The sequence below is a fragment of the Epinephelus moara genome, chromosome 13, assembly GCF_006386435.1.
Source record: "Epinephelus moara isolate mb chromosome 13, YSFRI_EMoa_1.0, whole genome shotgun sequence".
NCBI classification, from domain to species: Eukaryota; Metazoa; Chordata; class Actinopteri; order Perciformes; family Serranidae; genus Epinephelus; species Epinephelus moara.
The window spans coordinates 11,884,053-11,900,493 of record NC_065518.1 but is presented as its reverse complement, the minus strand read 5'-3'; the positions used below and the strand labels follow the sequence as shown (position 1 = coordinate 11,900,493).

At 45.1% G+C, this 16,441-nt stretch overlaps 1 protein-coding gene across 3 annotated transcripts in view; it reads left to right on the top strand.

The window, feature by feature from the left end:
- Nucleotides 1-7,294, top strand: part of ppm1bb (protein phosphatase, Mg2+/Mn2+ dependent, 1Bb) — a 35,051-nt gene extending 27,757 nt beyond the window's left edge. The window contains exon 6 of one of the 3 annotated variants that reach the window (XM_050060122.1): nt 5,927-7,294. In XM_050060122.1, coding sequence (XP_049916079.1) covers nt 5,927-5,956 — 30 coding nt within the window. In that variant the 3' untranslated portion in view covers nt 5,957-7,294. The other 2 variants (XM_050060121.1, XM_050060120.1) reach the window with 2 other exon arrangements.
- Nucleotides 7,295-16,441: the final 9,147 nt, after the last annotated feature.

Here is a 16,441-nt window from a genome sequence, read left to right as displayed (position 1 = left end):
TCTGCTCAAAAAAACTGCGTTGTACTACCCTAACCTGTAATCTTCTATTCACAAATAAAACATGAGCTTGGTAGATTCTCTGGGGAAGCCCTCTCCCCGCAATTAGGAACTGTTCTACACGGTACCGCTGTCGGCAGGGTGGAAATAAGTCAAAGTGTAGAGGAGACGGACCAGGTTAAGCGGCCGGCCTCCGGGGAAGCCCTCTCGCCTCTCCCCACAGTTAGGGACCGTTCTCCAAGGTACCGCTACTTCTCTTCTCAGTTTCTTTTCTGAAGTACACAGTAAACTCCATAGTTTTGAAAGAAAATAGTGTGGGTGTGCAAGATGCATTCTGGGTGGGGCATGAGCGACCAGAGGGAAATTGGAGCGAGAGATAAGGCTCCGCTCCACCTTTTAAAAAAAAAAAAAAAAAAAAATAGCCACTCCTCGCTCAACACAAAATCCGTCCGCTCCCCACTCCGCTCCGCTCCGCTCACATGCTCTGGCAGTGACGTTGCTACACTTTTTACTGCTGCTCTAATATCAGTGCAGACTAGTAGGATAGGATCTTGGGTTGCTAACATCAGCCTACAGAGCACCGATTCTGGCCTGGTAATGAAGCAGCATTCTTTCTTATTTGCTGACGTGTTTGATTGATTGTTTGCGTGAAACTCAAGCTGTGACGACGGCAAAAGGTTGCCTGTAGCCCAGGCGAGAGAAATCACCACAGCAGAAGACGGCATATACTGTTTATGTAAACGCCAGCATCAGTGACTACAGGTGACGTATCAGGGTCTTGAAGGGTTGTCCCATTTTAAAGGAGAAGACCTCAGTTACTACCCCTTGTAACACTACTCCGAGGAGCAAGGTGGCACTCGAATAACGAGGGGTAAAAATAAGAAATTGGATTGGGCCAAAATCTCTAAAAAATCATACGTTGTCTAGGAGATAATATCACATCCATCACCTTAAAGAAATAGCTGTCAAGGCTAACGGAACTTTAGAAATGCATTTCTTATTCTAAAGAATAGATCAGTGTCAGGTTTCAAACAGCCAGGGAGGGTCTGATGTGATGGTGAAGGTGTGTTTATGTATGAGGGCACGTGAGTTTATTTGTCATATTAATTTCAGTGGAGTCTTGACTTGCAGGCTCTTTTCTCTGGGCTGTGTGGGTGCTGACCAACCTCCCCCCTCCCTCTCTGTTACACCATACAGCGAATATCACACAGGGTTTTTGGTCACAGGGTCGGTAGCGTTTGCATGGGCTTGTCCGACTGGTGCAGCAATGTCTCTGACATCGTCACGCTAGTGTGTGGTAGATATTTGATGTGAGTATTGTGCCGCTGCTTGTTAGTGTATGTAAGTGTGCGTGTGTGTGTGTGTGTTTGACCATGGAGTGTGCCTGCAGAGTCTGACCCCTGGCGTGTCACCTCAGGCCTGTGCGGGGGGAGAGGAGGAGAGTGAGGAGGGAGGTGGCAGCACGGCGGCTCATCTGCTGGAGGCACTGCGGCAGTTCCGCCTGCACCACCGGGGGCAGTACCGCACGGTGCTGGAGGAGTCCCTGGCCGCCTACCACCTGCGGGGGGAGAGCGCTGCGGAGGGAGCAGGGGAGGGCAGGAGGACCTCCGACGACGATGACGATGACGACGACGGCCAGCAGCAGACTGCCTCCCCTCCCACTCCCCCCTCGCCCCCGCCCTCACCTGCCACTGCAGAGCTGGAGGCCAGCCCAGATGCGCCCGCCCCTGATCCCTACTCTGACTGAGCACCCCGCCCGCATACCAAACCACCCGCCCACCCATCTGACCCCAGAGCTCTAGTCAGACGTGCTATGACCTCTCCTCCTCTTTCCTTCATCACAGAACTTGAATGGACACACCGGCCACTTCCTGCTTCATCACAGTCTGCAGCTACAGCCACTGTTGCCATTCATGAATATTTTAATAATGCAATGGAAATAAAAATGGCCCCTCTGTCTATTCAAGTTCTGTTTCCGAGCCACATATATACCTTCCTCCTAATGAGGACCCTTCCTTTTGTTTCCCCTGTCTTCTGACCACCTCCGCTTGGATTCCCAAACTTGCCAGCCACTTTTACAACCTGACCACACAGACTGATGTTTACAATAGAAGAGAATCAGTAACAAATCATTATTACATGCAAAAGTGGCTGGTGAAGCAAAAATGAACGTTGCTCTTCATGGCCTATATTTACCAGTATTGGCTTCTGGCTGATTTCCCACTTGATCCCCCTACCCCCCCTTCCCTTTCAGCCTCACCCCCCTCCCACACACACCTGCTTACAGTGGACGAACTGACAGAGAAAAGGAGCGGAGACCCTCTGAGCTGCAGCTGTGTTCAACGCACTGCACTGTCTGCAGGCCTGCCCCATCTACAGACTCAGAACACACTCTTTTGCGTATATGTATGTATGCGTGTTTGTATGTCTGCATGAGTTTGAGTGATGGAGAAAGAGGCCAATCATCACTACTGAAATGTTTTCTGGTAGCGGGTGGTACTTGATTGTTAGCCCACTTATCGGCAAGTTTAGCAGTCTGGGTACTGAAAAACTGGGCAGTCTAACTCCACAGCAACTCTTTTATAGGTGGGTGTACACTTGTAGTTTGAGCGGCATTTCATTTAAATCATACCGTCACCACATATCCCAAATTCCATATCACTGCATTTTAGTTCGCTGCCTCACAGTCACCCACAAAGAGGTTAAAATGTGTTTCAGGTTGTTGTTATTCAGGTGAATTTATATGTCAGTAACACTCAAGTATACTAGTTCGAGGTGACTAAAGGGGCCATAAAAGTAACTTTTGTTTAAATTAAAACAAGTCTGTAGCCACGCTAGCAACCGTGTAAGGCTGTAATGTTCATAACTAAATTATTGCAGAGAAATCAGACCAGTGCTCGACGAAATGTCGTATTGTTTGCTGTTTGTACAGTGTGTCATTTTTTCTTAGACATACAGCATCTTGTTCAAATTGTGTGACATGGTTCGGCTTGTCAGGGTTAGCTGCAAACTGCTGTTAGCGAATCATAGCTAATAGTTCCATAGAGATCGCTCCATAGAACAGCTCAGGGAAGCAGCTGCGGTCTCCTCGTTAATGCTGGTGTGAGAGGTCAGACTGATTTATAATTGCCAAAACAACCAATAAGTCTTCATTCATAAAGTCTTTTCTCTTGTTAAACTGAAAAAAAAAAGAGGTTGAAGACACTTCTGATGCAGCATGAATCTCACTCATTTGTCGTGTTTGTTGAAATTTATTTTCAAGTGTAGCGTGGGCTCATTGTTGCCTGGACAACCAGCGCAAATGTGAGATTTACGCTTTATCAGAAGTCAAAATGTTTTTCGCTTTTACAAAATAAAAGACTCAAAAAGGTGAAGACTAAATGGTTGAATGCCTTTGTGCAGGTTAACAACTTTTGGATTTTAAATGCGATCGAAGACGTGTTAGCATTATAGCGCTAGCTGCTTTAAGCTGAATACTAATGGCATCACTGGTAACATGCTATTGTTAGCATTCGTCTCTGAGCACAGCTGCACTTAAAGGGATAGTTTGGACTTTTTTGAAGATTTATAAGGTACTTATCCATAGTCATTGTATTGCATACAGTAGATGTCTGTCGGCATGCCTCCAGTTTGGAGAAGCAGACAGGAGTACTGCCACAGAAGCGAAACAGTGTACTGCTGTAGATGGGGACATTAGCAAAACCCACCTAAGCCACCTAAAAAAATCAAAATCAATTTAAGTGTGCGATATATTAAGAATATTTTTTAACACTTTACCCTGCTGTCAGAGGGCGCTGAAGCCGTTGTGTCCATTCATGTTCTCTTTAAAGCCAAAGAGCTGCTGGTCTACCACTGCCTCAGTCGGTTAGTTTATGCGTCATTGTGTGACTTTTGTGAATGCGAACTTATAAAACATTAATGTCACACAATAAGACAAACATGCTGTCCGTTCAAGGCAGCGTTAGACCAGCAACTCGCCTGTCCTGTGAGGTAAAACTACTGTTGTTGTTAATGCAGTCTGGCCTTGAAGAGAGCCATATAACGGCTTCAGTTCCCCCGTCGGAAATCGCTGTCTGACCGCAAAGTGAAGCTGTGAAAATAATTTCAACGTTGCAACACTTGAACTGATATTGACTTTTTTAGGTGGCTAAATTGCGTTTTTCTGCTGCCTGCGTTCACAGCAGTATTGCTTTACTTAAGTGTCGGTACTCCTGCCTGCTTCTCCAAACTGCGGGCGACATGGGCTGCCATGGATCAGTATCTCGTACAACCTCACGTCAAAACACCTAAACTATCCCTTCAAGTGAAGCTGTTCTGACAAAGTAAATCTTAGACAGATTAAAGTTGAACAGAGTCTAACTGTAGAGCTGAATCCGAGAAATTTAAGATGGGGAAAATGAAGTCAGTAGACGCGACGAAACTGTCCAGCTTTAGGTAACAATGTGGCCTTTCTTTCGGCGACACCCTCAGGCTAACAGATTCAATGTGCGGCTTACATTACCTCCCTACAGTCATACTGCTAGCACGGCTGAAAATGTCCACTGTGGTCATTCTCACGTTTAGCACCTGTGCCATCGATTACACCTGGAATCAGTGTCTTTTATACGAGATGACTGTGTGAGCATCAGAGTAAAGCAGATCTCCAGTGCTCTTGCTGACAGCCGCTGGTAGTAACTGCGGCAGGGTGTGTTTCAGCTTGATAAAATCCCACACGCAGTATATTTAATTCCTCACAGGTTATGACATTGTCTGTTCCGAACACAATCTGGAACTCTCGCCTCATTGTGAAAGTTTGATTCGAACAGACTGAACCTACAGCGTTCATTCTTCTTCTCTGAAAGCAGGTAGAGGGTTATTGTAAGTCTATATAAAGCCCAGTACCCAGTGACCCTGGTAATGCATGCACTGCACTTATCTTTTCAATATCTAAGGCACTTAACTATCGGAGGGGAGGTTATGCTAAACACTCCGCGTATGTATGTCTGTATGTGTGTTTGTGTATGTATGAGTTGCATTTGTATGCGGTTACGTGGGCCAAATCAGTCCCACCCACACAGTTAAAATGACAAATGAACAAATAAAAATGATTTGAGTTATAATGCCATGATTTGTGTCAAGTTTGTGAGTATTTCTGGATGTAATCTGACTGTACAGATGTGTTTCTTGTCTTCTGGTCCTGTCAAATGTGTCATACCTTGCAAATGTGTAGGTTAGGGGAACAAAAAAAGCAGGAAAAGTCATATTTTCCCTTTTTAAATTGGCTTGCATGTCACCAAAAATCATGAGAATCGCTGTCACAGCCTGAGGTAAAGTGGTAGCATTTGACACAGGACCATTCCCTGAAACTTCTAGTAGAATTTTTCAGTGTTTCTACCATATTTAATGTGTTGTATATGTTTCTGTGTAGGCTGTGAAGTTTCCAGCTCGAGCAGAAAATATACCCTCACCTTCCTTGCCCTCCCCTGTCAGCTTTTAGCTCCAGCCTCGACTCGTAATTTCATCTCAGCAGCTCAAAGACGTTTTAATCTGTCGTCTCCTTTAAAACAATAGCAGCAAAACTAAACGCCTGCCGCTGCGTTGCATGAGCTGGCGGCGACGAGCGGAGGGGGAGCTGCGTAGACTATAGGGACTCCATTCTCTCCATTTCTCCCCTGTTTTTCAGTCTGACAGTTGGCCTCGTGATTCTCCGCAAGGTGAGTCATCAGAGGTCTGGGTTCTGGTTGTGTTAACATACAGGCTGGGCAGGGGAATAATGTCACTGTCTTTCACCATTATCCATTCAGTCTGAGTAGATAAACGAGGGCAGTGAGGTTCAACATTATTTAAGGCATCAGGAGCTGTATCTTAAAACTACTGTGTGCTCCGGAAGACGCAGAAAAAAAACCCTAACACACCTCTCTCCATCTCTTTCTCCTTTTTACTCACCCAGAGCGCCGGTGAGCTGGAAGACCCCTGGTAGCCGTGGCAACGACCCCTGTCTCCTCCTGGTGATCGGTGCATCCGCCCCGAGGAGGAGTGTCTCTCCATTGCGCCATGTCTTTCTCCACTAAAAAGAGGACATGTGGTGTGTGTTGGAGTGCGTGAGTGTGCGTATGTTGGTTGTGCATGTGTGTGTGTGTGTGTGTGTGTGTGTGTGTGTGTGCAGCAGTGGGACAAAGACGACGACGACAACAACTACACACGCATACTGCTTTAAACCTGGAGGAAAACAAAAAATCACTTTTCAGAAATGTCAAGATTTTATGAACTGAAACATTGTGATGGTAGAGATGATTTTTACCATTGAGGTGTTTTTTTTTTTCTTTTCTTGAATGTTGACATCGAACACCTGACTTCACGATGACGTAAGGACCTATAGCGTGCGCGTATGTTTGTGTGTGCGAGAGAGAGTTTGTGTGTGAGAGTGTTTTGAGGAGGGCCAAGAGAAGACAGACGGTGCATAAAGACTTTGTATGTAATTCTTCTTCTCCTGGACTTTTTTTTTTTTTGTGCTCCTGAGTCTGATATTTGCCTAACACCTTTGCTTCTCCCCTCTTAAAAAAAGACACACACACTCTCTCTAACACACACAGACACATCATTTAAAAAAACAAAACAAAACATAAACACCCCCCCACCCACCCTCACTTCCACCTGTGCACGTATGTGATGTGCCACCTTCGCAGGGCACTGCATGAGGACTTTGGTTCTACATGTACAGCTACGTGGTTTTCTAGTCGACCCGGATGGACAGCCATTGGTTGAGACTGACTGAACCCGAAGGCTGATTGGCTCCTGCCGTGTGAGAAGTGGAAATGATTTGGATTTTTTTAATTATTTTTTTTTGTTGTTGTTGATACTATTAGGATAATGACGATGATAATCATGATGGGGAAAAATGGGAGGTTATCTAGTTCACTGAAGAGCCGAGTGCAAGTTGGACTCATGGAGGCGGGGTGGTGGGTCGGGTGGGGGGTTTTGGGGGGGGCGGGCGGGGCTGTTGTATCACTGGTTGGACTTAGGGCAGGAGGGTGGTGGGTCAAACGGGCTTCCCCACCTCCCTCCCCACCATCATGGTTGGAAGTACACATGACGGCGGACTGTCCTGACAGAGGAAAGAATTTTTTTTTTTTTTTTTTTTTTTAATGTTGTCCATGAGGTTACTAGCTGCTCGCTATGTAGAGTGAGTGAACTCCCTGTTTTAACCCTGTTCCTGGTTCTCAGACTGCATTGGTAATGTTTGTATTGCTGTTGTTTGATTGCACTCACATTTGATTACAGAAAGCGTCTATATATGAAATAAAATACCTGCCAAGGATCCAGTGGTGGCTGCGTATTTTCATGAGAGGCCGTGTCATCTCTGGGTGTTTGTGTTCGTCTGTGTGGCCTTTTCCTTTTCTACTTTCAGATGCCGGTATCACGAAGCGAGACCGGTCAGCACCCTGACCATAGACTGTTGACGTCACCCATTGGTTTGTGGACTACCGTTGTGAAACAAGGACGTATTAAGGTGCCGACGCATCAAACAGACATTCAAGAACTAGAAGCCGACTCGCAGTGTGTCATGCCGCCTGTGTCTGGGCCAAAAAAATGTAACTTAAATGCACCGCAGAGGTTACAGCCAATGGCCAAGTAGCTATATTGTGCGCGCATGAGGGAAATAACTTTCCTCACCAGCAGATGGCGGTATGTTCCCGTCAACTCATTTCCTTGTTGACTAAACAAAAGACTAGTCGACTAGTCTAATAAAAGGAATTGTGTGCATTAAGAGCCCTTTGAAGCCTTTAATCACAATCTTCAACGACCATGTCGGATTTTAAATGCCGCTGAAGTACGTGACAGTTGGCGCTGTGCGGTATGAATGTGAACATGACGGCAACTCAAAAGTTAACCACTAAAATAACATCTAAAATAAGTAAACTGCCTCTGAAATGTGGGGCACATTGAACATTGCAGATCATCCGACAGAAAGGATAGTAATTCACTTTAAAGTTAATAAAACATCTACATTATAATTAAATTTCAATCTAAATGAGAGGCATTTTGCACCGTGCTGTATGAATGTAAACCTGCACATTATCTGAGTTGAATGTGGTTGCACATTGCTCCAGTCAAGTGATTATATTCCAGATTTTTCTGGTGTCTGACAGCTCTGTAGCACCCACTAGTGGCGGGCGGCTACGTGACAGTTAAGCAGCCTTGAACTTGAATAAAACACTAATTGGTTTAACCGACTTATATTTCTGGTGCCGACTAGCAAGGGGGCGGACGTTTAATCATTTTGGCGACTAATCATGCGCATCCCTAGTCTGTGTCTGTCATTCAAAAAGGAAATTGAAGACCGACAGGATGGATCTCTTCACACCTGGATTACTGCAACAGACTCTTTTCTTGCCTGAATCAAAAACCTATTGACTCCAGAATGTTCAGAATTCTGCTTTGGTGCAAATGAAAGTGACAACAGGTGCAATGGAGAGGCAAAATCAAGACAACCTCGAAAAAGGGAATGGTTTTACATGTGGTGTCCACAGGCAGTTGCTCTCTCCTGACTGATTCGTTTTAGTTTTGTGTTCTGCTAGTGTCCTTGTCACTACTGGTAGCATGAGGCAGCACCTGCAGCCCAATCAGGTTGCACAGATAGTCCAGCTCCTCCAGGATGGCACATCCATATGTGTGGTCGCAAGAAGGTTTGCAGTGTCTCCCAGCACAGTCTTAAGAGCATGAAGGAGATACCAGCAGATCAGCCATTACATGAGGAGAGCTGGACAGGGCCGTAGAAGAACATCAACCCAGCAGCAGGACCGGTATCTGCTCCTTTGTGTGAGGAGGAACAGGAGGAGCTCTGCCAGAGCCTTACAAAATGACCTCCAGCAGGCTACTGGTGTGCATGTTTCTGACCACACTGTCAGAAACAGTCTCCATGAGGGTGGCATGAGGGCCTGACGTCCTCTAGTGGGACCTATGCTCACAGCCCAGCACCGTGCAGCTCGATTGGCATTCACCAGAGAACACCAGAATTGGCAGGTCCGCCATTGGCGCCCCGTTCTCTTCACAGATGAGAGCAGCTTTACACCGAGCACATGTGACAGGCGTGAAAGAGTCTGGAGACGCCGTGGTGAATGTTATGCTGCCTGTAACATCATCCAGCGTGACCGGTTTGGCGGTGGGTCAGTGATGGTCTGGGGAGGCATATCCTTGGAGGGTTGCACAGACCTCCATGTCACAGCCAGCGGTACCGTGACTGCTGTTAGGTACCGGGATGAAATCCTTGGCGTGATTGTCAGACCTTTCGCTGGTGCAGTGGACCCTGGGTTCCTCCTGGTGCAGTGGGCCACGGGTTCCTCCTGGTGCAGTGGGCCCTGGGTTCCTCCTGGTGCAGTGGGCCCTGGGTTTCATCCTGGTGCAGTGGGCCCTGGGTTCCTCCTGGTGCAGTGGGCCACTGGTTCCTCCTGGTGCAGTGGGCCCTGGGTTTCATCCTGGTGCAGTGGGCCCTGGGTTTCATCCTGGTGCAGTGGGCCCTGGGTTTCTCCTGGTGCAATGGGCCCTGGGTTCCTCCTGGTGCAATGGGCCCTGGGTTCCTCCTGGTGCAATGGGCCCTGGGTTCCTCCTGGTGCAGGACAATGCCCGGTCTCATGTGTCCAGAGTGTTTCAGCAGTTCCTGGATGATGAAGGCACTGATGCCATTGACTGGCCCTCTCGTTCCCTTGACCTTAATCCAACTGAGCACCTATGGGACATAATGTAGGGATGAATCCATGCATAGACCTCACTGATGCCCTGATCCAGGTCTGGGAGGAGATCCCCCAGGACACCATTCATCGGGAGCACGTCAGGAGTGCATACAGGCACACAGGGGCAGCACAAACTACTGAGTTGCTGTGATAAAATTCACACATTTGGATCAGCCTATGATTTCAATTATATACTTTAATTTTTGGTGTGATTTTGAATCCAGCCCTCAGTGAGTTGATGATTTTGGTTTCCACTGACTGTTGTGACATCATTTTGTTTTCAACCAATTATAGAGTGTACATCAGTAAAGACTTTCAACTTGAATAATATGTTCATCAAGATATGATGTGTGATTTAAGGGCCCCCTATACCACTACGTTTGTGCTAGTTTAAAAAAACAGGGGGGTGTACAGATATTCATGTTCACGAATATCTGTACAAAATTCCATGGTAATCCATCCAGTAGTTTTTGAAATATTTCAGTCTGGACCTTAAATCGATGAATTTATGAATATCACTAAAACAAGGAGGTTTTTTGTGAGGTTTTTGCCTTTTGCTACAGAAGTATTTAATAGATTTAGGTATTAATCCAGTTCTGCAATTCCTACGATTACAAGACAACAAAATTATACCTCTGTCCATACATGTTCATATATGTATTTGTCTTTTCCTTTTTTATCAAAAAAATCTGTCACTCTGCTAGTATTAATAAAGAAGGACATTTTAATATACAATATGTGCTACACACACACACACACACACACACACACACAGTCTAATCTGTCACTCTGTCATAATTTGATCATAATCCCTAATCATAATCACATCGTATCTTAAAGGTGTTCTCAATCTGGAGTGGGATTATGGGATTGCAGAGCATGTGTGTTAGAGTGTGAATGAATGATCCAAATATACTATAGTGTGTGTGTGTGTGTGTGTGTGTGTGTGTGTGTGTGTGTTTAGGGGAGTAAAAGGGGTGAATTTAATTTGATGATGGTGGGGTACAGGGTACACCCTCTCACTGATTCACCCGCTGTATCCACTTTAAGCCTGATATAATAAAACAATAGACACTGACCTGTTAAAATGTGTTTGCGCTCCCCTCCTCGGCTCATCTTTAATCTCGTTCACTTTAATTTGTTTGTGTATGAATGCGTGAAATGAAACAAAACAAGATGAGTCAAAGAAACGCAGACCTACTGTTTGTCGAGCCGTCACATTTCTTTTTAACTTTTTGGTCTACTGGTCGGTTGAGCTCTTCTTCCAGTCTGAAATATCTCAGCAACTGTCAGATAGATTGCCATGAAATTTAGAGGATATGTCCTTGTGCAAGATGAGAAATCTGTTTATGTTTGTAATAATGCATCGTGAATGTGAGTGTGAATCGTTGTCTGTCTCTATGCGTCAGCCCTGTGATAGTCTGGTGACCTGTCCAGGGTGTCAGTGGGGATAGGCTCCAGCAGCCCCGTGCCTCTTACAGGATGAGCAGTTACGGAAAATGAATGAATATTCCATTGCATTAAATATCGGCATGTTAAAGCTGGGGTAGGCAGTTTTATTTTGGCATCATTGGGCAAAAATCCCATAATAAACTTAAAGCATATTGTAATTCAAGTGAATTGAGAGAACACTAGACTGCACCTCCTCTTGGCACTGGCCAATCACAGGTAATTTCAGAGAGGGCGTTTCTATTGGCTGTACGAATGCACCTGTTCGTGCATGTCCCTTTGATGAAAGCCTGATTTAACAGTGGAGAATCCTGCAGAGAACGTTGTTATTCAAACAGTGGCAACAACTGTCTACACCGCAAAGCAACCCAAAGAAACAAGACAGACTTGTCAAAAGAGAGTCGGACAGTGAACACAATAAAACACGTGTCAGTATTAGCAAAGTGTTTTGGCGATGGAGAGAAAATGTTGCTAATAGTTTAGCCTTCTGCTAACCAGAGCCAAGAGCCCGGTCTCACTTCGAAGTCGTCAAAATCCGGCACTTGGGCAGTGACTTGCAGCGTCAGAAACCAACGAAAAATGCATCCTTTAACATCGGCATGATACCTGGCCAGTTGGGACAAAAGTTAAGGCGGCGAAAGTCTAACTGGGGTGGATGGAAAGGATGGGGATGAGTCCAACAAACACTGACTTTCACCTGAGTGGGTGGTGTTCACATCCCGTAAGATTCTAAAGCCAAACCCTGTTCATGTGTTTGTTGTTGAAGGAAAAAGGACGTCAATTTGTGTTACACTGACGCAGCGCGTTTATTTTGAAAGAGACTGTATGTAAACGTTAAATTTCCTGTGAAAACAGAAGTGTATTTTGAAAGAAGACAATGCATGTAACAGGCAGAACTTCACACGGTGTCCCAGAACGTCAACAACCAACACACCCAGGGTACCTTGCACGTCGTACGTGGACGTGGAAAGTCCATGACCAAACGTCAATATGTGACGAAGTCGGAGTGAGAATGTGCTGGAGACAAAGGCTCATGGCTGCGGCTTCAAGTTCATATTTATGTAGCTAACATTAGCTAGAGCCTCATCACAGTGTGTCCTCGAGAGCAGGCAGCAGCTCCAAAGACTGACCCCCAGTCAGCGGCCACAGCAACTCAAATCTAGTCAGCACAAACCCCAGCTTTAGGCGGCCGGACCCTGACTGTGCTGGAGCAGCAAACTTTCTGTTGCTGCTGTTACACAGGTTAGACCTGCCTGACCTAACAGCCTGCAGTGACACCTGGTGCTGGAGGTTTGCGACAAATTTGAGCAGCTATAGCTGCCAATCGAAGGTCTGTTTCTCAAGCTGCTGCCCACTTTCCTCCCAGCGAAGCAGTCCACAGTGGCAAGAGGCGAGGCCAAGGGAGCGTGGGCTGGCTAGCTATTTTTTGTCTAATTTTTGGACTGGCAAACAGAGACAGCAGGGCAAAGAGGGACTGAGAGAATATGCTGCTGGCTATTCTTTAAGGAAATAAGATTTAATAAATCAATCTATGGGAAACGATAAAACCTATACAGCTAAAATTCCATTATATCAACCTCCCATCCACCAAAAAAAAAGAACTTCCATTATCCTCCGCCAGTTCTGAAAACGTCAGCAAACACATCACAACTTGTGAACTCGGAGCTTTAAGAACATTTTTCATATGGACTCTTCTCGTGAACACAACCCCATCAGAAGGCAGCAGTTCTGCATGTTAGCATGCTGATGTTAGCATTACTGTGGCTGAGCGCAGCTTCACAGAGTCTCCAGTCTTGCTTAATTACATAAACACATCACGTACTGACTTCCCTCTTTCTTCTTTCCCTCCTTCTCCTCTTACTTGAATGGATAGCAGCTTCTGTGAAAAGCTTTTCAGCCCTCAACCTGTAACCTGGAGCTGCTGGAGAAGCTGCAGCTGCTTCAGAAACTCCATTTACAGGGCACATACATGGTAACACACTGAACCTGCCTTGTGTTACAGTTTTCTATAATGAATTTGTATGTATTGCTGCTGTTTAAGTGTTGTGGTTTTTCCCTCCTGTTGTGAAAGGGCAGTGTGTTCAGTGCCGGTGGTTGTTTGTGCTCCCTACACCTCAAGGTCAGCTGACCTATTTGACCCCGACATGCTGAAGAACATGTGCCAATACAAAAACCAACAGCTTTGTTAGCGTGGAGGAAAATGCTAGCGGTATTTATCTTTCTCCTTATTGTTTTTTTCACCTGCTCTGGTGCTTTCACTCGAGTTCTTCTTCTCCTCCCGCCCACTCTATCTCTTTTTACGGCAAAGGAATTTCCGCTCATGGCTGTAACCTTGGGTGAGAGAAATGTTGACCGGGTGATTCTGCACGGGCATCATGCTACAAACAAGACACCTTGCCTCTGAGTTTGATTTGAAGGCTCCATAGAAGAGCTCAAAGGTGTGCAATATCCATGCACAGTGAAATATAATGAAATACAATATACTGATAGTCCCCTGAAAGCTGTGTGTGTGTGTGTGTGTGTGTGTGTGTGTGTGTGTGTGTGTGAATTTGTGTGTCTCAGCATATGATTTTGAGTGGAGTAATTTAGCAGATGAGCGTGTGGCCATTGTTAGAGGGATAATCTGGCTCTTGCTGCTCAGATAGGTTAACATGCAGCAGATTAGACCAGATTACCCCCAACCACACCAGACAGGACAGCCTCCTCCCCCTCTCCCTCCATCTGAGCCAACCCCTCCTCTCTTTGCCTTCATTCTCTTTTCACTCATCATGATCCCAACTTCACTTCACATCATCCTCTCTTTGCTTTTTACTCCGACATCCTTGCCCCATTTTTTTTGTATCTGTCTCTGCAGGCTTCCCCTTATTGAAGCTCCTCCATCACTTAAACCCTGTTTCCACCGAGCAGTACAGTTCAGTTCAATACGTTTTTTTTTCCCGTTTCCACTGTGAAAAGTTGTGGATGGTACCAATGGAACTGTTTTGTACTGTCCCCATTTTTGGTCCCCCCTCTGTTGGGGTACCTAGCACACAGATCTGGTACCCCCTCTGTTGGGGTACCTAGCACACAGATCTGGTACTAAAAGGTGGAGCTGTGATCACTGCAGTGTTCCTGACTGAACTCAGGGTTTAAATATAAACTCTTCTGCTACTATGAGCTGCAGTACATGTGAAATAATTTAAGGTGACTGAACAGGTTTTGGATCAGCAGCAAATTCTCACATTTAAGAAGCTGGGACCAGCAAATGTTTGACATTTTTGCCTGAAAAATGACTTAAACAATTAACAGATTATGGTAAATGGGCCTGCTCTTGTATAGCACCTTTCTAGCCATCCAAACACGCTTTTTACACTACAAGTCACATTCACCCATTCACACACACATTCACACACTGGTGGCCTAGGCTGCCATACAAGGTGCCACCTGCTACTCAGTTTTTAACTCACTCACACAACGATTGAAACATCATCGGGAGCAATTGACCTATGGCTAAGCCACGCCCCCCTCCACTCACTCGGACAAACTATCAACATTCAGTGACCGGCGCTATGGCAGGTGTCACAGTACACGGCATTTCGCAGGAGGCAACTGATGATTTTTGAGACATAACGATCAGATGTCATTGAGAAGTAACCAAAAGGGCCTAAACTACGCATTGGAGGGATATATTCATCATTTTATTGTTGAGAAGGTCGATGAAAAGCTTAAATTACAAGCCAAAATTTACAGGTCACAGTGTACGCTTGTGAACCGCATCTGGTTGCCGTCACCATCAAAGACAACAAGTTAAAGTGCCACTGAAGTTAAGGTTTTTGGCTCAGAATATGAGAAAAGGATAACGGCCTTTTTACCATCTTTACCAAGAGTGTCTCTCCGTTAGTTTGGTGCTACAGTATTTACACTGAATCATTCAGCATAACGTTTGCCAACCTTTGTTATCTCTGCCATTACAGATAAGTTAATGAAGCTAAGCTCCAGAAGTTAACGTTAGCTTAACTAGAGCCCTTTGGACAACAGCTAACAATGATGTACGATCACCAAAGTACAAAACTAGAACAAAATAGGCTAATGAACTCCCAGCAAACAAGGTGACATGATGAACAACGCAGCTAGGAGCTAACGTTAGGCTAACTTTAGCTAACGTTAGCTAGAGATGTTAAAGATAACTTTATATTTCTTTCCAGCAAAGTCACAATATGTTGCCTCAAACACGATGTTGACTTACCTTAGAACAGATGTAGATGTCATTGTTAATCTTATTCACCTTGAGTTGATGATGTGGTCTAACGTTACCACATAACTTTATCCAAAGGAGACACTTTTCTCTGTTGAGATGTGGTTTAAAGTGTAAAAAATACACCTCGTCACCCAGCCTCTCAGGATACCTTGTGTCGGAGTTGCATGTACCCCATGTACACCATTTGACCATTTTTAAACTTCAAATCTCTGAAAAAGCTCATGAAACCAAACAAAACTGACTTTCTGTAATGCATTTCAATGAACGTCCAGGCAGAGAATGTCCGAGTGTATGAGAATGGCTACACGTACTGTGATTGGCTAATCGTGTTTGAGGGCGGGACTTAGCCATAGGTCAATTTGGGGTTCAGCATCTTGCTCAAGGATACTTCGACATGCAGACTGGAGGAGCCGGGGATCGAACCTACAGCCGCCCTGATTATCAAAATAGTTGCCAATTAATTTTCTTTCAATCAACTTATCAATTAATCATCTAATCGCTGCAGCTGTACTGCAACAATACCTCTGCATGAAGGAAATTTAGAACTTTAATTTGACTCATTCTCTTTGACTTGTTCTCTTAAAGGGACAGTACACCCCAAAATCAAAAGTATTTCTTTTTCCTGTATCTGTAGTGCTATTTATCAATTTATATTGTTTTGGTGTGAGGACGCCTTTAATGTTTACATCTTGCACTGTCACAAGCATGAGGCTTTCGTCCATGAGTAGACGCACACTTCCTTCTGCGTAGTTCGGTGGAAAGAAAATAGCTCCCACATGAAACTGCTCACAACAAGGTCTGTGGATTATCTTAAATAACCGGGTTATGATTTCTGGAAAGAGACATTGCTGTTGAGACTAACACTCAACAATGTACATAAAAACACTCTAGACTGATAAATAGCACTACAGGTAAAATGAAAAACGTATTTTTTTTATTTTGGGGTGAACTGTCCCTTTAACCTGCTGAGTTTGCTTGAATATGTTTGATTGAGGGCTGTTAATGTATTAGCTATGTGTGCATTTTATGTGTGTGTGTCTTCACATCT